We start from the raw sequence: 22,639 nt of genomic DNA on the forward strand, positions 1-22,639 counted from the left end.
AGAGAGAAGCAGGCTCCATGCAGAAAGCCCAATGTAGGACTCGATCCCAGGTCCCCCAGGATCACACCCTTACCCAAAGGCAGACGTTCAACTGCTGAGCCACCCAGGAGTCCCTCAAAAATAATTTAAATGCCTAATTTTCTAACACATTTTTGAGAAACTATAAAAACCTGTCTTATTTTTAAATAATATTTTATACTCTAGCAAAAGAAATAATTTATAAGTTCCACAATACCCTATCACTAAAGCAGCAATTTATGCTATTTTCACCAATAACTCAGGTTCACTCTCTGCAATGAAAGAATTGCCATATGCCCCTCGATAGCTTTCTTTTTGTTTGGATTTTTTGGAGGTTTTTTTTGGCAGTTTATGGTTTTTTCCATTCAGGATATCAGAACAAGAGTGATCTTTAATCTTTTAAATATATTAAAAGGTCTTGTTTGTTGTTTAGAAGCACAAAATTAAACATCTTCACCCACTGTCTAGACAGTTGTGACCACATTGCTTTTTAATTAGTCATTTGTTTCTTTACTACAGTTGCCATCATCATGTAACTAACACAATTACAGAAATCCTGAGGCAAGTCTTTAAAAGAATTTTCTTAATTCTTAACATACAGTGGGAAAATATGCTGTTGTTATACTCTCTTGAGGTCTGATTCTGCCATAGACCTTGACCCTGCATTCAGTATCTTCACACTAGGCTCTGCAGAGCCAGCACCAAAAGAATACACATTACATCACTCCCAAGACAAGATTTAAAAACTTATGTTGGATCACAAATCCATAAAAAAGATATGCTGGCTTCTCTAGAAATTCTAAAGTGTAGAAGTATTTGTAAATTATGTGAAGTGGTCAAGGCAGTCTGCAGACTATGATTTGGGGCCCTATGGAATTGTGCCCAATGGGTATCTGTGGAGTCAAGACATGAATTTAGATAATGTGAAACAGCAAGATAAATGACTAGTAATAATCTTTTGTCAGTTACTTTCTATGAACCCTGTGTTTGGTTGGCCAAACCAGTAATTTCAAGTTCCACAAATAAGACCAATATATCTTTTCTTTAACACACAGCCTAATCCCTAATGTTTTTCTCTGAATAAATAAAACCATCCAAAATCAAAGAGATTATCAGCACAATGGTACAACAACCACAAAAAATATCAACACCAACATATCTACTACAAGCAAATGGCTTCTTCATGTTTCTTTGTGAAGATAATCATCCTAAGAAGGGGAAAGGTCATCTTTCCACTGAAGGTGCTCTGAGTTGATTTTTTTTCTTTCTAAGTAAGGATGTGTCCATGATTCTATCTTTTGAGAGGTCAGCTGAACCAACCCTATCCAGTGGTCATCCCTATCCAGAAGTGATTTAGAACAACTACGTAGCATGACGTATTTCTCTTAGTATCACTATCCCTTCTGACTCTTAAAACAAACAAATGCCTGGGATTCCAAAATCAGGTCCAGGAAGAACTGAAGTGATCTAAGTCACCAAGTCAGAAGTCTGGAAGGACTCTCAGAAAGACAAGAGTCACATCTGCATCAATCTTCCTCACCTTCTGAAGACCACACTAAAAGTCTACAGAACTGGAGATCCATGTGTTAGCTTCTCTCCGTGGCCTAACAAAGTAATTTTAACTTGTTTTTTAATAAGAAGAAACTGTTTTCAAGGAAATTTTACACAAAAACCCAATTATGCAACTCACAGAAGTTGTAGTTAAATAATGTTTTTTAGTTCAAATTCCATACATTTATTTCTCAAAAAATAAATCAATAAGAACACCAATTAATATGTGCATAATATTGGAGACTATTTTAAAAATTTAGATAGCAAGTAATAATTTATTAAAATAAATCAGAATCAAATATATATGAGTAAATAACAGCTAACATATATGGAGTACATACTGTGCTAAATGATTTACATTAAACAATTCAATTACTATTTCTATGTAATACCTTTTCCATATGCATATGTATGTATATACACACATACATAAACAGATATACATATCCAATATACACATTCTTGCAGACATACACTATAATTTCATCCTTATTATTTCTGTTTCATATATAAAAACCCAAGGCTTTAAGAGATTAGATTACATGTTCTGCCACACCGCTAGTAAGCAGAACACTTAGGACTGGAGCTCAGAGCTCATGTGCTCAATCACCATCCCCAACTGCCTGTGCTGCAGTTGTAGTTCCAAAAACTACCATTTCCAGAATTGCTATTCTAATCTTTTTGCACACTCTTGCAGTATAAGCATAATTAGTACATTATAATCTGTTTTTCACAATAAAACTTTTGGTCATTGTAATAAGGCGGTGGACCTACAACCATTACTGGGGCCTATTCTGTTTTCCAGAGGCAGCTTTGCTTAGCACTGTCATCCTACGTCCTATCATTTATTGTCCCATGTGATGCACAGCATTCCTTGTAATAATGATTTAAAAACCAAGTTCTGAAGTTATGTAACTTTGACTTTGGCTTCATTGCCATCAAGAAGTTGCCAACATTAGGGGAGGTCAAAAAATATGCCAACAGTAGAATTACTTAAGATAAAGAACCCTGCAGATAAAGTGCTATATAAACCAGTCATAAGGTATTTAATGGGCTCTATCTTGAAACTAATGCATTTACTCTAAATAAAACTCAAACAAGTTTATTTTCTATAAAAAGCACTATGAGTCTCTTTTCCTAAAAGATTTGTTTCCTAATTCATATATATATATATATATAGCTATTTTCCCCAGTAACTATGATCCGCCCTTTCTTTAGAAAATCAAATTATTGGGCAACCCCGGTAGCTCAGCAGTCTAGCACCGACTTCAGCCCAGGGCGTGATTCTGAAGACCGGGGATCGAGTCCCACATCAGGCTCCCTGCATGGAGCCTGCTTCTCCCTCTGCCTGTGCTTCTGTCTCTCTCTGTGTCTCTCATGAATAAATAAATAAAATCTTTAAAAAAAAGAAAAAAATTTAAGACCATCAGCAAAATATGCAGATACAAGGAAAACACTATAGTGAAATAAACACATAAAATACCTTCAAAAGGAGAGGGTACTTGCAAATTCTTTGTATTGGTGTTACTAAATATCCTTCCAGGGGAACATCTGTGTTCTTCCGTCCTCCAAGTAGCATGCAGTTCTGCAGTAGAAATAAAAATAATTACATATTTTAAACCTGCTAAAAACGTGTGAAAGCCTACCTCTATCTCTGAGATGAGCCCATGCAATCACAAATAACATTTACAGAAGACAAAGAGAAGTATTTTTCCCATTTCATATTAGTTATAGAAACCAAAATATGTTTTGAGTATATATCTTGAAAATTAATTTATATATATTATCCTGACTATGAAGTCTGAGGGAAAAGAAATAGGATAGAGACAGATGGATGGATGGACTAATGGATGAATAAATAATAGACACAAAAATACACAGATCAAAATTCTGCTTATAAAGGGAGTTGTACTGTAGCTGAATTATGGTGTTATGTTGTGTTGTGTTGTGCTGTGTTGTAAAGAGCAGGCCTGGAGACAACTGGGTTCTATACATCCTCTGCCACTGACTAGTGATGCAAGTTGGGCTGATTTAAGAATGCTAGGGGCAGCCTGGGTGGCTCAGTGGTTTAAGTGTCTGCTTTCAGCCCAGGGCGTGATCCTGGAGTCCCGGGATCAAGTCCCATGTTGGGTTCGCTGTATGGAGCTTGCTTCTCCCTCTGCCTGCATATCTGCCTCTCTGTCTCTCTCTCTCTCTGTGTCTCTCTTTCTCACTGTGTCTATCATAAATAAATAAATTAATTAAAAAAAAAAAAAAGAATGCTAGTTTTTCTGTCTGTAAAACTGGCATGTTTTAACCAAGTGATTGCTAAGTCATTTTTAGCTGGCATACCTAGAATACCTGACCAATGACACTGGCCAGCCAGCTTCAGATAAGGAGGTCAGATATGATCTCCAAAGAGGCAAGATGAATGGAGAAATCTCAAAATCAGCAACAGAGTAGGATGAAATAGAAGAGAAAATCAATTCCGATTAAAAAAAAACAAAAAAAGCCTATATTCTCTAAAGCATTTGTTCTTTATTTTATAGTTTAACCATCAATTAAGAAAAAGATTTGAAACTTGTACCAAATCCTGTTTCTGCAATGCCTATCAGAGTGACTGGTAAAAAGAAAGCTGTCAATAAATATGTAATGAAGGGAGAAAAGGGCCCCTCAAATATCTTACGGATAATTTAGCAAACTTTCTACCACCATTTTAAGATTACTGTCCCATATTAGTTGAGAAGAGAGAGCAAGTGCTGAGCAGGAAAAGATGAAAAAGAAAGACTGAGGGTAGCAGAACAAGCCCTTACTGTCCTAAGCTACTTGGCTCTAGCACCAATCTGTGTATTCAAGTCAGCAAGACTAATATCATCACTTTAAGTTCACTCAGACACTTTAGAAGTAAGTGTTCTGACTCAAGCATGCTCTTTGAGGGCTTCATCCCCTAGTGCAATCAGTCTATCAAAATATTCTTTCCAACTCTGCATGGTATTGCCCCCAGAGGAACCGTATGAAACACGTCTAGGTATATCCCATTGTATTTCCAATGATGTTTCGGTATTCTTTACAAGTCAGCACCTCTTATAAATATGGTCACCCCCTTTACCTAGCTGTGGGTTGAAGTACCCTAAGAAACTCATGACTGCTTAACAACACGCTATTAATGCCTTGTCTAATAGTACTGTACAGATTATGAACTGTCTTCATAATAGCAGAGCTTGGGTTGCCAATTTAGGCTATCTGATGAAAGCCAGCTCTCTCCTAATGTGTTCATGAAGAATGTCTTCTAAATGAGCTCCCAGAGATTTCCCTGATCGTGAAAACTTACTGAGTTGGCAGCATATACAGGTACCCCAGATAATACCATCATCACATCTGTAAACTCTTACCTGTTTTTCCAAGGGTGATTGTTGTTATTCCCATTTTATGGAAATTGAAAATGACACCAGTGAAATAATGAATTTCCTAAAATCATTTGGATAATTAGTAATCCCTTAGTGCCAGGGCAGGAATTATAAAAGCCAGGTTTCCTATCAGACTGTGCTATAGGATCATCTAAAAATCAGCACTCTCGAGACTTCTGGCATGGCTTGACACAATTCAGTTAATAAACTAGACCCAGGCAAACAAAGAGTCAACTCTGCTGAGAACATAATGAATTCACTAAGATGACAAAGTTCTAACACTTTATGAAGAGCCCTAAAATTTTAGTGCCATAGGAGCCCCTTCTGGCTGTGGCAGAGAAAAAGTATCAGTAAATCCTTTTCCCAAAAAACAACTGTAATACTCAGCAAAATTGTCAAATTTCCAGGGCTCTGGAAATCAGCTAAAGTCAAACAAAAAAAACTAAGAAGTGTTTATTCGTGAAGAGCTGCTGTATTTTCAGGTAAGAACAGTGGGAGTCTATGGCATTCTCACCTGAGCTTCTCCCATCTTCCCCCTGCAGCCCTTTGCCCCCCAGTGTCCCCAGGTCACCCTGCACAGTGGCCTTATCAAAACTGTACTTTCACAGTGGCTCTATTGCAGTTGCCCCATCACAGGGGCCCTAACACAGCGATAGGCCCTGAAAACCTGATGGGACTGAAGAGAGGAAAAATCTCACACACAGGGGTGTTGTCAATAAAATTAGCACACTCTATAAGAAAAATGGAGAATCCCCACAATTCTGTTAGTATGAGATCGCAGCCCTCCTTGGAGCAAGTGTCGTTGTGTGCACATGCAGGAAAGACCCAAGGGGGTTCCCATGGAAAGAAATGGTTTTCAGGTCCAGATCTGACCTGAAAACTGCCTGCCCTTTCAATGTCTTCCCCACCCCCCAAACTCAAACATAGATCTATAGACAAGCTTTTAGCAATGTTTGATCACCTCTGACAAATTGCCAACTGAACTAAGTTAAGCAGTCACTGGAGTTACCCCTAAAAAGAAAGGCTAAATTATAAAACAAAAAACAGAGTAGAGAGAGCCACTGCACATACAAGAGTCACAAGTTCTCAAATAAAATCCAGGAAAGTTACTAAAAACAAAACAAAACAAAAAAACAAACAAAAAAACAATAACCAACTTCAGGAAATAGACATGATAAATTAAGATGCATATTGTTTTTAGAGCAATCATCCCTCCAAAAAAATTTTTTTAATTTTTTTTTTAAGATGTTGATTTTTTTTAAATTTTTTATTCATTTTATGATAGCCACAGAGAGAGAGAGAGAGAGAGAGGCGGAGACACAGGAGCAGGGAGAAGCAGGCTCCATGCACCGGGAGCCAGACGTGGGATTCGATCCCGGGTCTCCAGGATCGCGCCCTGGGCCAAAGGCAGGTGCCAAACCGCTGCGCCACCCAGGGATCCCCTTAATTTTTTTTTTAATTTTTATTTATTTATGATAGTCAGAGAGAGAGAGAGAGAGAGAGGCAGAGACACAGGCAGAGGGAGAAGCAGGCTCCATGCACCGGGAGCCCAATGTGGGATTCGATCCCGGGTCTCCAGGATCGCGCCCTGGGCCAAAGGCAGGCGCCAAACCGCTGCGCCACCCAGGGATTCACCCCCCCCCCCAAGAATTTTTTAAATATAGTTTAAAAAAATCAACAGAGAAAGTAAAACAGTACACTAAGGAAGGTAAAGGAAGAACAGAGGAACAACAACAACAGCAAAAAAAAAAAAAAACCCACAGAAAAAACAATAAAATGGAACATGTCAATAAAACAGTATCAATAATTACATTAAAAGTCAATGAATGGAACACTCTAATCAAAGGACAGAGTTTGTCAGCCCGGATAGAAAAAAAGCATGATCTGACTATATAGAGTCTGCCAGAGGTATGACATAAATACCTAAATACATACATACATAAATAATGGAAAAAATATACAAACAGTACAAGAAGCATCATGGCTGTAATAATATCAGGCAAAATAGACTTTATGAAAAGAAATACCCCTAGAGACAAAGAAAAACATGATCAGTAGAAATATAAATACAAGAATTTTTTTAAAGATTTTATTTATTAATTAATGAGAGACACACAAAGAGAGGCAGAGACACAGGCAAAGGGAGAAGCAGGCTCCCTGTGGGAAGCCCAATGCACGACTCGATCCCAGGACTTCAGGATCACGCCCTGTGGCTCAACCGTGGGGCCACCCAGGTGCCCACAATACAAGCACTTTCAATGAATACCTGTTTAACAACAGAGACCCAAAACATATAAGACTAAAACTGACATAATTGAAAGGCAAAATAGACAATGTACCAATTCTACCTATAGATTTCAATATCCTACCCTCAATAACTGACAGAGCACCTAGAGGAAAGGACACAGAAGACAAGAATAACACTATGAACAAAAATGACCTAACATTTATAGAACACTCCACCCAACAGCAGCAGAATATGGATAGTTTTTAAGCACACATGGAACATACAGAGAAAGAAGAAAAAAAAAAAAAAACAGCTCCAGGACAGACCATATGCTAAGCCATAAAAAAGTCTTAAGTCTTAATGAATTTAAAAGGACTTAAATGATTTAAATATGTTCTCTGACTAGAATGGAATTAAATTTAAAAAATCAACTATAAGAAGTTGGAAAAATTCCAATATTGGGAAATAAAATAGCAGAATGTTAAAACTGATGATTCTAAGATATTATCCTACCTGCAAGCTCAAACGTTAGCATGCTACAGACTCATGGATGTTGAAAGAACACACAAAAGTCCTAAGACAAAGATAAAGGACTTTTTTTTTTTTCCCTACAGCAACAGTAGCAGGAACAGTATCACCATTTTGGGGCTGATTTCCCAAGCCCCAGTTCCCACATGGCAAGACAAGGAAGACCAGGTGGCCCATGCACACAGTCAAGAGGACAAGGGACCTGAGGCTAAGAAATGAGTCTTTCACGATGGCAGCAGGCATGAAGGTCCACTGCTTAGGAGGAAGAAAGTATCTCTACCTTCTGAGGCTGCTCGTGATACAAACATCCTTTAAATTATGGGGCAGAAAAAAAGGCAGTCAGTTCCTCTGCTCAGAAAATGTGCAGGAACACAAGTCCATGCAGAACTGCCTTCCAAGACAAACTCTAAATAAAGAATAGACTGAAAACATTATAAAAGAGACTAGACATTTTCAGAAACAGAATGAAAATGAAAACACATGTCAAAATTTATGGAATAAAGTGAAAGCAGTGTATAGGGCAAAATTCATAGTTTTAAACACCTCTATTGGAAAAGGCAAAAAGGTCACAATAAAAACTCTTAACAAACTGTGAATATAGTGGAACTTCCTCAACCGGAAAAGGACATCTTTGAAAAAAATCTACAGCTAACATCATACTTAATGATGAAAAAGTAAATGATTTCCCACTAAGATCAGAGAGAAGGTGGGAGTGACTGTTCTTATCACTTCTATTCAACATTGTACTAGTTCTAACCAGTGCAAAAGGTCAGGAAAAAAAAAGACATCTATATTGAAAAGGAAGTAGTAAAATTGTCTTTACTCTTACATGACATGATCCTATATGTAAAATATCCTAAAGGGACTACCAAAAAACTACTAGAATTAATACATGAATTTAAACCACAGGTTACAAAAATATACAATAAACAAAAACAAATAAAAATTAAATATTTATATGGTAGTCATGAACAGTCCAAAAATGAAATTAGGATCCTTCCAGTCACAACAGCATCAAAAAGAGTAAAGTCCTTGGGAATAAAAGATAACAAAGTATAAGACCCAAATACAGACTTCTTTATGTAACAAAAACATGTTCATAGGAGAAAAATTTAATAAATTGGACTTCAACAAAATGTTAATAATTCTGATTTTCTTTTACTATAAGATTTCATTTATTTATTTGACAGAGAGAAAGAAAAAGCACAACAAACAGAGGAAGTGGCCAGCAGAGGAAGAGGGAGAAGCAGGCTCCCCACAGAGCAGGAAACCCAATGTGGGACTTGATCCCAGGACCCTGGGATAATGATGTGAGCTGAAGGCAGCCGCTTAACTGACTGAGCCACCCTGGAGCCCAGAATTTTGATTTTCAAAAGATAATATTTTTAAATGAACAAACCACACTGGGAGGAAGTATTCACAAATTATATGTCAGATACAAAAACTGTACCCAAAATAAAGAACATGTACAGCTCAATATAAGACAAACATTTCAATTTAAAAATGGACAAAAGATTTGAATAAGCATTTCACCAACAGGATATATGAATGGCTAACAGGAACATAGAAAGCATGCCTGATATCATTGGTCATGAGAGAAATGCAAATAAAAATCACCTTGAGATAAACTACACATCCACTATCACAGCTGTAATTGCAACTGGTAATACCGTGTGTTGGCAAAGATGTAGAGAAACTGTAATTGTACATTGTGGGTGGATATGGCAAAGTCACTTTGGCAGATTATCAATGTTAAACATAAACTTATTATGACCTAGTAATTCCACTCTTAGCATCTATCCAAGAGATTGAAAATATCCACACAAAGACGTGCATGTGGATGTTCATCTCAGCATCATTTATAAAAGAGCTCAAACTGGACATCTCCTGACTTTTTTATATTAACAAATATCTTTCTCAGAAATGACCTTCAAGGTCCATCATTAATCATAGTTGCTTGCTGACCCAATGTTCACACACTGGCAAATGGATAGACAAAATATGGTATATCCATACAAGGGAGTACTATCCAGTAATAAAAATGAATGGCATATGGATATATGCTATGATGAGGATGAACCTCAAAACATTTTACTCAGTAAAAGAAGTCGGGCATTGAAGATTATAGTCCATTTATGTGAAATATCCAGAAAAGACAAACCATGGAGATCGAAAGTAAATCACTGACTGCCTAGAGTTCATGGTGCTTGTAGAGATGGGCTGTGAACAGGAATGAGGGACTATTTGGGGTGCTAGAAACCTTTATAACTGGACAATGGATATGGCTGCTCCATTCCACAAAATGCTGAATAAATATTGTTGACTTGTACACTTATTGTACAAGTAAGTCCTTACTGGCAATTGAATTGTCCAAATTACTGCCAACATGTGCATTTGTTTATGCTATCCTGAGAAATTAAATATACATTCTTGCTCTTTCTATGAAAAGTGAATAAGGAATTTATGTAGGTGAAAGGTCAATCTTTACATTTCTTTTCTACGATACTCATGCTCTGTTTCCTTCCTGTGACTGTTCTACTTACAGTTCTCTTAGCAAAAGTAAATGAAACCCTAGGGAGCTGAGGGATTTAAAAGGAACGATGAACTCGGCATAAATGTCTTCTCTCACTAGGAACCTGTAGTTGTCACAAACAATTCACGATCAATCAGGAGAGGGCATCATCGTCAGTGTTTTCCCAGCACAAGCTTCTACCAACTCTCACTTCTTACATTTATCAAAGGACTCTGGTCTCCTAGCCTGGACACATTAAATGCCCATGGGTAGTTGTTACACCATACTGGTGCTGGTCCTTGGCTCCTTAGTGAGCCCATCAACAAATCCTAGCATATGGTAACACTCTTACATATACTTACCAAAAGAAATGTGCGGATTGTTCTTATTTTGTTAAGTTCAAGAAGCAACTTTTGTGCCTTCTCATGGTTACTACAATATTCATCATAGATACGGAACTTGTCTTTCTGTGAATTAGAATAAGGATAAGTTAGGGTCGTGTTAGTAGCCATTTTGAAAGATGAACCTGTGTGATGTTTATGAACAAACTTTATTAAGTGTTGACTATGTTTTGGGAGCTTTACTGTGTATGTATATCAATTTTCTCTGATCCATGAAGAATAGCCTAGGAAAAAAGGTTATATTGGCTAATGTCCACTATGATGTATTAGGTATTAGGTAAATGAACCAAATGGTAGCAAATTACTGAAAAGAGAGTACTTAGCTTTACTAAAAGGATTCAGATAGAGCTTTTTCTTACAAAGATTTTATTTATTTACTCATGAGAGACACAGAGAGAGACAGAGACAGAGACACAGGCAGAGGGAGAAGCAGGCTCCATTGGGACTCGATCCTGGGTCGAGTCAGGCCCCAGGCTGAAGGTGGCGCTAAACTGCTGAGCCATAGGGCTGCCCCAGATAGAGCTTTTAAAAAAAAAGGAGTATCTGAGCAAGGTCCAAAGAGATGAATCTATGATTCCCAGGCAGGGAGGGGGAAGAAAGCATTTTGGGGAGAGGGAAAAGCATGTAACAGGTCAAATAGGAATAGAGAGACATGGTACCCTGCAGTTCATTTGCACCAATCTGGACAGTTGTGTTTAAGACAGATACGGACAAACAGCAGAATATTCAGCAATGAATATTCTGAATTCAGAATATTCTTCAGGTGATGAAGATGGTTGCCTGTGGAAACACTACATATGAGAGGTCATTTCAAACAGAAATTATTTGTTAGTATAATAAAGTAAGGAAATGGTAGCTACTTTCAGATAGCTGTCCTAATGTAAAGGATTTACAACTCTAGGTAGCTCCAGAACACAGAACTAAAACCACTAGGCAGAAACTGCAAGGGCAATGATGAGCAGAAGTAGGCAGATTCAGAATTAACATAAAATTTTCTAATGGCTAGAGCTATCACAAAAAGTGATCAAGTAGGAACAAAATAAGCGACCTTCGTATTTGCCAAAGAAAGAGTACTTTCAAAAAGAGAATAATGTCACCATCATGATCTCTGAGCATCCTCACATCATTAGATTTGCTCTCATTGGCTATGATTAGTACCTATCAAAGCAGTACCAAGAAGAGAAAGACACAGAAAATATATTGATCAAGTATTAGAACAGAAGTATGTCCTCTGAAATTTCAGAGGCACGCATTTGGAAAGCAACCCTGAGTGCTATTTCGTAAAGCCAGGAGAAAATATATTGAATTACTTATTTCAAGAAATGGTATGACCCAGAATGAAACAAACTTCAGAAATAGTTTGGATAAATTCATGGATGACAGATTCATAGTGTGTTACTGAGGAAATGGATGTCAGGGTGCAAGATTCCCATGTGCAGCCCTGGACTGAGAAAGCAAATACTCCAGCTGGCAGATTTGAATTCTTTCATGAAAGGGAACAGTTTGGATTAAGTAGACACAAACATGCATGGTTTCCAATCATGCCCAAGGAAAGCAGAGTTTGATCCTCCTATTCCAAGGAGGAATTTTATTTAATAAAATTACCTTTATGAAAATATTCCCTGATTATAAAAAGAACATATGCAGGGTCTACAGACCCAGAAACTATACACAGTTACCTTTATAAAGGCTAAATAGAAATAAAAATAAACAAAAAGTGATTTCTGTGACAAAATACTCTCATGCATTTTTAAATAAAACATTAATTATATAGCATTTCGGTAAAGTAAGGACTTCAGATTGGTAGTCTGAAAATTAGCATCAGTGGAATGGTATAAATAGCAGCACTTTTCTTTGGATGAATGCCCTTTAGTTCTGAAAACAATTTTCATTTTACAGGTGACTTTTTACTTTATAAATCAATTGCGCAAATAATTCCAACTATCACATCCAAAAAGATGGACATCATCACATAAGAGTGACATATCATTTGAAACAACTGAGCACCAACTGATTATTCTTCTGCATCACTCTGTACAGCTTCTAAGACACCATCCTTGAGAAACATCGGATTCAGGCATATGTGTACCTAGGGTGACCGGGTTTGTTCACCTGCAGGTCTGTCACCAATCAATTAACAAGGGAACATTCTGACTACAAAAGGCTCATCACGCCACATTATAAGAGGAAGGATTTTCTGCCTCAGAAGGGAAATGCTCTATGTTTGAGAGAAACATAAAAATCCATTCATTATGAACAGCCTGAATATTCATTAGAATTCAAAGCTACAGAGGATGCGAAGAACTAACTTGTTGGGAAAAAGAAAAGGCTGTTTATTCTTCGCTGAATAAAATGGATGATGTGAGGCCCTCACCCCTTTTCTGGCTCCCAGTGGAAGATTTCACTGGCCTTAAAAGACCCCAAACTTTCGGTGTCACATTTTACTCCTAATTCTGAATTCCCACCTACTACTGTGCCAAAAGCGAAACCTTAAAATCTAGGGGGAAAGAGCTTTTAAAATAAACAGAAATTTATCCTACAAAGTGAAGAAAGCAGGTTCCCACTTCTTGTTGAGCGTTAGGTTCTGGATGTAGGCATTCTTCCACGACTTTTAAAAACTCCTTATGTACTGCAAGGATGTCTTCAATGTTTGAGAACAGCATCTGCAAATAAATGTAAGTGCAACAGTGAAGCAGGTTAGGGGGAAAAAAAAGGTCCAAGAGTACAGTATTCTCTTTCCAAGCTGAACACTTCAGGGCATAGCTATCCTTCCCACCCACCCAGAGGGCCAAGCGCCAATTTTGTCTGGACATCCTCTCCACTCCCACACAACTCTGGGAACCAGGAACCTATTCCTGGCTCTCAGGAAAAGCTTGAGTGACTAAATCCAAGCATGAGAGTCCCCACCCAATTAGTGAGAATGGGCCACAGGTAACATAGTGTAGGATGGATCTGCTGGCAGGCTTTGGGGGGCCAGGGCTTCTTTGCTTTTTGGAAGGGCGACCTGGAATGGACAGCCCTCCTCCCCTCTGGAAATGACAGCTGGGACAGCTCCAGGGTCATTTTGCAGCTACGAGAGGAGCCAGCCCAGAGGCAAAGCTGATAACCTGGAGGGTGCAGGGAAGAGTTAGACAGAACCTGGAAATCTTATTGACCTCCCTGAGTTCTGTCTGGAGTTCTCAATATGAGAGCTGAAGCACCTTCAAGTCATTTTAATAAGTGACTTCTGCTTGCAACCAAAAGCACAAAACGAAAATACTCCCATGGTAAGGAGAATTTTAAAGTGACTATTTATTTATGAAAAAATAGTCAGAAGGGCCTATAAAATCCTTGGGACTTTTTTTTTTATTTTTAGTAAAGTAAAATAGCAAATCAGTACCAAAAACTAAGTATCAATGATAATTTATACAACTTGAATAGGTAATAACAGTAGTGCAGTTAATTTTCATTTACCTCCTCCCCCTTTACAAAACTCTTAATAACTTTCCTGCCCTGCAGCTTAAAAGGAAATGCTTATACATTTGTTTCTGAGTTGAAGATAATATGTAGGCTTTTTCTGCACCACTGAACCATCTAAATCATTTGTTCTTTGGTGATCAGACAATGGAAGTTGCATTTGTCCACATCTTGCCTCCCTAAGCCAATGCTCTTACACACGGTGCTGCTCTCTCCCTCTCACAGGCGCTGGGGTTCTCAGTCGTGGGTTTGTTTTCTTCCTCTGTCCTAAGGCCTTGGCAAAAAAGTTCCCCATCCTCTTAACCCTCTGTTTCATTTCCCAAACCCTCCTTTCCCTTTTTCTCAGTGTCGCCCACACAAGTGACTGGCAGGGAACTTATACTGGAACTGAGGATAAACTAAAGAACTTAAAGTAACATCCCCCAGATAAAAGTTTAACTAAGGGGAACACGTGCTTGGGTTGAGCACCAACTGCATCTCCTCACCTTCACTGTTTCTTCTGTTACATTTTTGTCAATTTTTGATGCAGCACACTGGTTCATTCGGTGTAAGAATGCCTGCATGAAACAAAAAAAGAAATATTATGAAGGCAACATTAGGTTAATAAAATAACAGGGTGTTGATGAAAACTAAATTTTTTACAGGAAACCAAAGTTTAAAAAATCCAATAACTGTTGAGAAGAAGAGTTTTGTTGTAAAAGGTGAAACCCTTGTTCACTGTGGTTCCTACCTGGGAATTATATCCTTCATAGTTTTGGGGCAGGACCAAAAGTGATCATGTATATATGAACTGAATTTATCCACCAGGAGGATCTCAAACGTTCTGTGGCAAAAAGTTGAATCAAATGTTTCCTAAACTTCTAAGTCTTGTGAAGCACAAAAAGACCAAAATATATTGAAAAATGGGAATTTTTATTTAAAAAAAAAAGGGTCAGAAATTCCAAAGTGACCCTTTTGGAATTGAGAGAGAGATTGAAGGAAGGAGGTAGGGAGGAAAAGAAAGAGAGAGATAGAGAGTGAAAGAGACAGAGAAGGTGACTCTTCAAAGAGCAATGGAAGGATTTCCCTTCCCCTGTTATCTACCCCCTCCCAAGTTTTAGGAAGCCAGATTTTGTATTTCTGGGATCAGGTCAGGGCTCTCCATAGCTCTACGATAGGCAAATAAGTTCCTCAGTATTTTAGTAAAGTAAAATAGCTTGGATCAAAGATCTGCATTCTTCTTAATAAGTTATTAAGCTTGGGCCCATGACTATTACTTTTGCAAAGGAAAAGAAGGGCAAAAAAGTTATTTATATTAGGTCTTAAAAGAGAAAATTTGGAAGGAAAAGGAGAAGTGATTTTCCATCCAGCAAATCTGGCTCGTGTCTTCAAGACATTGTTCATTAACTATCTAGTGACCAGGTGAAATCACTGCTTCCCTTGTTTGTCTTAAGAACTTCAGCCACTACCAGCCAAGTTGGGGTGTGATTACAGTCTACCAATCCCCAGGGCACACAGCAACTCCAGGGAATCTCTGGAAACTACATCAAACAAATGAAGATTAAAGTAAGAATCTCATTTTTGACATGCTATATTTACAAAGATTTAAGAAATTAAGAAAACCCAGTATGCTTCATAACATTCCAAGGTTATCACCCTCAAGGACATTGATAGTAATGTGCCACTATAAAGTGGCACAGGGGCATCTCGGTGGCTCAGTTGGTTAAGCATCTGACTCTTAATTTCAGCTGAGGTCATGATCTCAGGATTGTGAGACTGAATCCCACATCAGGTTCTGTGTTGAGTGTGGAGCCTACTTAAGACTCTCTCTTTCCCTCTCTCTCTCTGCACACCCCCCTCTAAAAAAAGAGTATAAATGGCAAAACATCTCTGAGGTACAACTTGACAATATATCTCAATTTTTTAAATGAGTATTCCCTTTAACACAGCAATTCTATCTCTAGGAATTAATCCTAAGAAAACATTCAGGCAAGGGGTTACAGTATATTGACTACAAAAATGGAAACACTGGAAACAACCTCAATGCCCAACAACAAGGTAATCAAATACATTATGGTACATGCAAATTATAAAATACATGCAGAGCTATAATCATAAATGGAACATGATATAAACAAGTGTGTATAAGACAGATGTCTATAAAATATTGTTTGCTGAAAAAATTTACTAAGCAATTTTCTTGATAGGTACACACATATAGGTACACACATATACATATTACATATTAGTATGTACACATATAAATGCATAATAGTAGTATTCATACTAAGAAAAATATGCAGCATATATCAAAATACAACAGTAGTTAAAGGTGATCTTTATACAGATCTTTATAAAGGTGATCTTTAATCTTTATCTTTAAGTATAAAGGTGATCTTTATACTTTCTTATGCTCAGAATATTTGGCTGTAAGCATACTGTAATGTTGATAAAAAGAAAACCAAAACTATTTAAAAGAAACAAAATAGGGACGCCTGGGTGACTCAATGGTTGAGCATCTGTCTTTGGCTCAGGTCGATCCTAGGGTCCTGGGATCGAGTTGCGCATCAGGGTCCCCACGGAGAGCTTGCCTCTCCCTCTGCCTAAGTCTCTGCCTCTCTCTGCCTGTGTCTGTCATGAATAAATAAATAAAATCTTAATTTAAAAAAAGAAGCAAAATAAGTGAGCCATAGGATCTCATTCCTGGCATTAGCTTCAGACACATCTCTATTCTTGATTCGATCAGTTCATGTTTCAGAGTCTATAACTACAAAGCCATATTACGAAGAGCCTCAACAGAATGAAATAATTCAACTGAATTAAATAAATTGAATAAGAAAGTACTGGATGTCACTTTTTTTTTAACTGGGAACATGTGATATAATTTTTGAACTATTATCTAGAGTTAGGTGTAATTGCTAATGAAAAGAGATTTTGAATTTTCTGACTTTGCCCATTTTAATTAGTATTAGTTTAATTTTTAATTTTAGTTTTGGTTTTATTGAATATTTTCCATAGACTCATACCAAAAATGCTCCTTTAGTTCTTTCCATTTAGTCTTAAAATGACATGATGGTGCTGTCGCCTAGTTTACATTTCATGTTGACCACACAGTAAACAGGTAACCTCTCATGCAAGCAAAGCTGAAAGTTCACCTCTACATTTATAAACCTTTTCTTCATAAATTGAACTCAGTCACATTCTGAAGTCCATAAATTAAAGTTGGGAGGCAGCACAAATGAATCAAATATGAGTTAGAAGGGGATATACAAACTAAGAAAGTAAACTGTATCGTTATCTGACTTTTTATCTTCTTTGCCTCCGTGACAACATGGGACTTTTTGTTTAACTGTATATGAAAGAAAACCTGGAACTTGTTAGCATTTCTGATCAAACATGTATCTTCCTAAGAGCTTCACTTTATATACAGTTAAGCAGAGTTCAGATTGTTGGCCTAGAGTACAAAATCATGAAAACTGACATTTTTTACAAAATGTGAAAGTCTTCCTTCTTTAAGATAAAGAAAAATTACGTTTTCAGAATCCTCTTTTAACAACCAGAATCTACAAAGTCCTTTCAGACTTTGTAATTGGAGCATTAAATTTTTCTCTGATCAGTCAAAGAAGCATTAATACACTAACTACAAAAATACATGAGGGATTTAATATGCAGTTTTATCTCTGCACTCATTCATTCCCTTTGGTCCAGAATTTCATCAGAATTAGATCATCTTCACTTTGATACAAATACACTGAAAATAAGTACTGGAAAAAGCTTGTAATGCCAGTGGCTCTCAAACTTTTTATTGTGTGCAAGACTCAGAGAGTTTCTTCTAAATACAGATTCCTCTATCCCCAGAAGGTTCAGTTCAGTAGACGGGTTGAGGATCCAGAAATCTGCATTTTGAGTAAGTTCCCTAGATGATTCTGTTACAGTTGGTCCAGAGATCACATCTGATGAACATTTCTTTAAGTTTATTCTTCCAAAGACTAAAGAAACAGACTTTGAGGAAGCAAGTAAATGAGTCTCAACAAAGAGAATGGGTTCAGTTATTTCAACTTGACTTTCAAACCCTATTGTCCACTCCCTCTATGCCCAATACCCTCTGGCTCTGCTACTTGGCGTTCCTGATATCCCCACCAGAAGAACCTCCCTCCAACCATGAAAATCAAATCTGGGCTGCATAAATGGGGCATAATAATCTCTGAAGGCTAGAGAGATGCAGAGACTAGTGAGATAAGACAAAGTTCCACTTGGAGGAAGTGAGACTCCCAGGTGCCCCTCCTTGTACCTTCCAGTTTGCAGGTATGTTAGCATGTACTCGGTTTGCCAGCATTCCCCTAACAATGATTATACAACACATTCCTAAATATCTCTCTAGTCAGGGGCTTCTTTTTTCCTACAGAGAGCAGAACTCTTCATCTTCATTTCAATTTGCTCCATATTGTTTTCTTCCTGTCATGTATTTGGTAAAATAAGATAAATGTCATACATTAATCAAAGCTTAAGAAAGCTAAAAATGTCACAAATTTGCAACCAAAAAGTAATAGAAGGAAAAAACTCATTAAGATATAAGAGGGAGAAGATAGCACTCTCCTTCCTCCATGTCTGCCTCTCTGGGCCACTGCATGCTTCAAAGGTAAGGCAAAGTCCATGGTGAGTTTTATTCTCAGAATGAACCCATTTATTTTAAAATTTTGATGTACCAATTAATCTCCTTCAACTTATTTTTGTCCTCCCCATTCTTTCCATTGGTCAGGCACACACAGTCAGTAGATCACTCAGAAGTCACACAGATATGTTCATTGCTAAAACATTTTCAGATGATTGTGGATATTCTTCTTTAATACACCACCAAAACTCAGTAAGTGGTAGTTTCTTAAAGGTTAGTCATGAATTTTAATCTAAAATCAACTATATCAGTGAACTTTTCATACTCTATTACATTAAAACCAATTGATCTATCTTACAATTTGAAGGGATCTATTACCTATGCTTGATGCTGGAAATTTCTTTAACAATGATTCACTGGGAGTTATACATATCTTCAAAATATTAACACATTTTGTTATTTAATATCAAAGAAAAACCACATCACTTAGTTAATATCAGTATCCAACTCAAGAGAAAAGCCTTTAAGGGGCAGCCCAGGGGTCTCAGAGGTTCAGTGCCACCTTCAGTCCAGGACGTTATCCCAGAGACCTGGGATCGAGTCCCACATCAGGCTCCCTGCATAGAGCCTGCTTCTCCTTCTGCCTGTGTCTCTGCCTCTCTCTTCTGAGTGTCTCTATGAATAAATAAATAAAATCTTTTAATAAAATAAAACCTTTAAGTATCAAACTCATTGTATAGAGCTAATAGAAATAAATTTTTCAAAATCCTAAATTCACTCGCAAACTTGAATTTATCATCATCAACAAATGCTATCAGTTGTTTTCTTTGAAGTGACAGGTTTACCTCATTCTTGTTTGAAAAAACTATCTGCCAAATACTCAAATGCCCTGAAACTGAACTATAGTTTACCTCACAGTTGTTATTTCAAAAAAATATAAGATTCCATAGCAACTCAATCACAAATTCTAACCCTGGAGACAATCATAATATTGGAGTACACAGCAGAAGTACCTAGATATATTTCCCATTTCATTACACAGAATATTAAAAAGGCATGTGCTCAAGAGTCATGACATTAAAATTATCAATTTTTACAGTTTTAAGTGAAATTTGCATTCACTTGCCATTCTCCCATGAGTGAGGACAGGGAATTATATAGTGACTACTCCTACAGTTTGGTGCCACTGCCCTGATTTACACTAAAACAACAGCAGTTTTATACACTACTGATTTTCCCCCAACAGTGCAGGCAACAATATAGTGGAGGGGGGAAAAAAAAGCAAATAGGTCTCAGTGTTACCAGAAAAATAGTTTTAACCTTACATATTCCCTGAAAGGATTTTATAAAACCCCAAAAAACAGCAAAGCACATGTTGAGAACCACTGTTTTAGGTGAATAAAATATATCAATAAATGATAGTGAGGAATTTCTGTTTATATTTTACTGGGGGGAGATAGACAATTTGCAATAAACATAATAACCATATTTGGCATATTAGAAGCTAGGTGCTAAAACTGAGCAATGAATTTACTGTAATAATAAAAACATATCTACGCACACTTGAAAAAACATATAATAATTATTAAATTTTACCAAACATTTAAGAAATAAATGATACCAAATCTCTATAATCACTTTCAGAAGATAGGAGTAGAGGAAATACTTCCTAACTTGTTCTATGAGGTCAGCATTACCCTACTACCAAAACCAAAGACTTCACAAGAAAATTACAGGCCAATAACTCTTATAATTATAGATGCAAAAGTTCTAAACAAAATGTTAGCAAATAAAAGTCAAAAATGTATAAAACAATTGTATACCACAACCAAGGGGAATTTGTTCCAGGTAGGCAAAGCTGGTTAACATTCTAAAATCAATTAATGAAATCCATCACATTGCCTGTCTGAAAAGAAAAATCATATGATCTAACCAACAGATGCAAAAAAAAAAAAAAAAAAGCATTTGACATATCCAACACCCACTCATGATAAATACTCAGTAAACTAAGAATACAGAGGAATGTCCTCAACATTATTTTTTTTTAAATCCTTTAAAAAAACCTACAGCTGAGACACCTGGGTGGCTCAGCAGTTAAGTGTCTCTGCCTTTGGCTCAGGGCATGATCCTGGAGTTCTGGAATTGAGTCCCACATGGGCTCCCTGCATGGAGCCTGCCTTTCCCTCTGCCTATGTCTCTGCCTCTCTCTTTCTGTGTCTCTCATGAATAAATAAATAAAATATTTTTTTAAAAACCCTACAGCTAACATCATATATAATGATGAGAAACTAGAGGCTTTCCCATTATAATTAAGACCAAGGCAAGAATGTCTCCTGTCACCACTCCTTTTTAGCATTGTCTTGTATTTCGTTAACTAATACGGTAAGATAAAAAGTGAAATAAAAGGTATATAGGTTGGAAAGGAAAAGTAAAACTGTCTTTGTTCACAAATGATATCTTTGTGAAAAATCCCAAAGAATTGACCAAAAAAACTCCTGGAACTTATAAGCTGTTATAGCAAGGTTGCAGGATACAAGGTTAATATACAAAAGTCAATCACTTTCCTCTGCACCAGCAAAGAACAAATGGAACTTTAAATTAAAAACACAGTACCATTTACATTAGCACCTTCAAAAATGAAATACTTAGGTATATATCTAACAAAATTTGTACAACATGAGGAGAACTATAGAACTCTGATAAAAAAATATCAAAAGAAAGACTAAATAAATGAAAAGATAGTCCACATTCATAGATAGGAAGATTCAATAATGTCAAGATGCTAGTTCTTCTCAACCTGATCTGTAGATTTAACATGATTCTAATCAAAATTCCAGCAAGTTATTTTGTGGATATCAACAAAATGATTAAAAGTTTATATGGAGAGTAAAAGACTCAGAATGGCCAAAACAATATTAAAGAACAAAAACAAAGTCAGAGGACTGACACTTCCTAAATTCAAGCCTCATTATAAAGCTACAGTAAACAGTATGGATTTGGTTGCAAAAAAGGAAAATCGATAAATGGACTACAACAGAGAGCCCCAAAACAGATTCACACAAATATAGTCAACTAATCTTTGACAAAGGAGCAATGGAGAAATGACTGTCTTTTAACAAATGATGCTGGAACAACTGACCATCCATACATGAAAAGACAAAAAAAGACTCTAGACATAGACCTTCAGAAGAATTAGCACATTACCTCAAAGCTCCTAGAATTAACATAGGAGAAAATTTCTAGATGAACCTGAGTATAGTGATGTCTTTTATAGACAGAACACCAAAGGCATGATCCATAAAAGAAAATATTGATAAGCCAGACATCATTAAAATTAAAAACTTCTCCATGTATGACGAGAGAATGAGAAGACAAGCCACAAACTGAGAGAAAATATTTCCTTAAGAAATATATGACATTTCTTAATGGTCAAGCGTCTGCCTTTGGCTCAGGTCATGATCCTGAGGTCCTGGGATTGAGTCCTGCATCAGGCTCCCTGCGGGGAGCCTGCTTCTCCCTCTGCCTAGGTCTCCACCTCTCTCTGTGTGCCTCTGATGAATAAATAGATAAAATCTTTTTTAAAAATTTAAAAAAGAAATATATGACATGTATGATAAAGAACTACTATACAAAATGTACAAAGAACTTGCAAAACTCAACAATAAGAATGTCAACAACCAAATCAAAAATTGGGCAGAACTGAACAGACACTTCACCAAAGAAGACGTACTGATAATATAAATAAATAAACATACAAAAAGATGCTCAAATCTTAGGTCATAAGGCAACTGCAAATTCAAACAACAATGAGATACTACATACCAATCAGAAAGGACAAAATCTAAAATACTGACAGTGCCAAAGGCTGGTAAGGATGTGGAATAATCAGGAACTCTCATTCATTATCTGGTGGGAATACAAAATGATACAGCCATTTTGGAAAACAGTCTGGCATATTCTTAACATAAA

The 22,639-nt window shown here is 36.9% G+C and overlaps 1 protein-coding gene across 1 annotated transcript in view; it reads right to left on the reverse strand.

Annotated features, from left to right (window-relative positions):
* PREX2 (phosphatidylinositol-3,4,5-trisphosphate dependent Rac exchange factor 2) overlaps positions 1-22,639 on the reverse strand; it is a 278,636-nt gene that overhangs the window by 191,839 nt on the left and 64,158 nt on the right. Inside the window, exons 2-5 of the mRNA XM_026012258.2 lie at positions 14,565-14,636; positions 13,164-13,286; positions 10,585-10,689; positions 3,053-3,154 (exon numbers count right to left, since the gene is read on the reverse strand). Coding sequence (XP_025868043.1) covers positions 3,053-3,154; positions 10,585-10,689; positions 13,164-13,286; positions 14,565-14,636 — 402 coding nt within the window. The remainder of the gene's footprint in view (positions 1-3,052; positions 3,155-10,584; positions 10,690-13,163; positions 13,287-14,564; positions 14,637-22,639) is intronic.

The sequence above is a fragment of the Vulpes vulpes genome, chromosome 13, assembly GCF_048418805.1.
Source record: "Vulpes vulpes isolate BD-2025 chromosome 13, VulVul3, whole genome shotgun sequence".
In the NCBI taxonomy this organism is placed as follows: Eukaryota; Metazoa; Chordata; class Mammalia; order Carnivora; family Canidae; genus Vulpes; species Vulpes vulpes.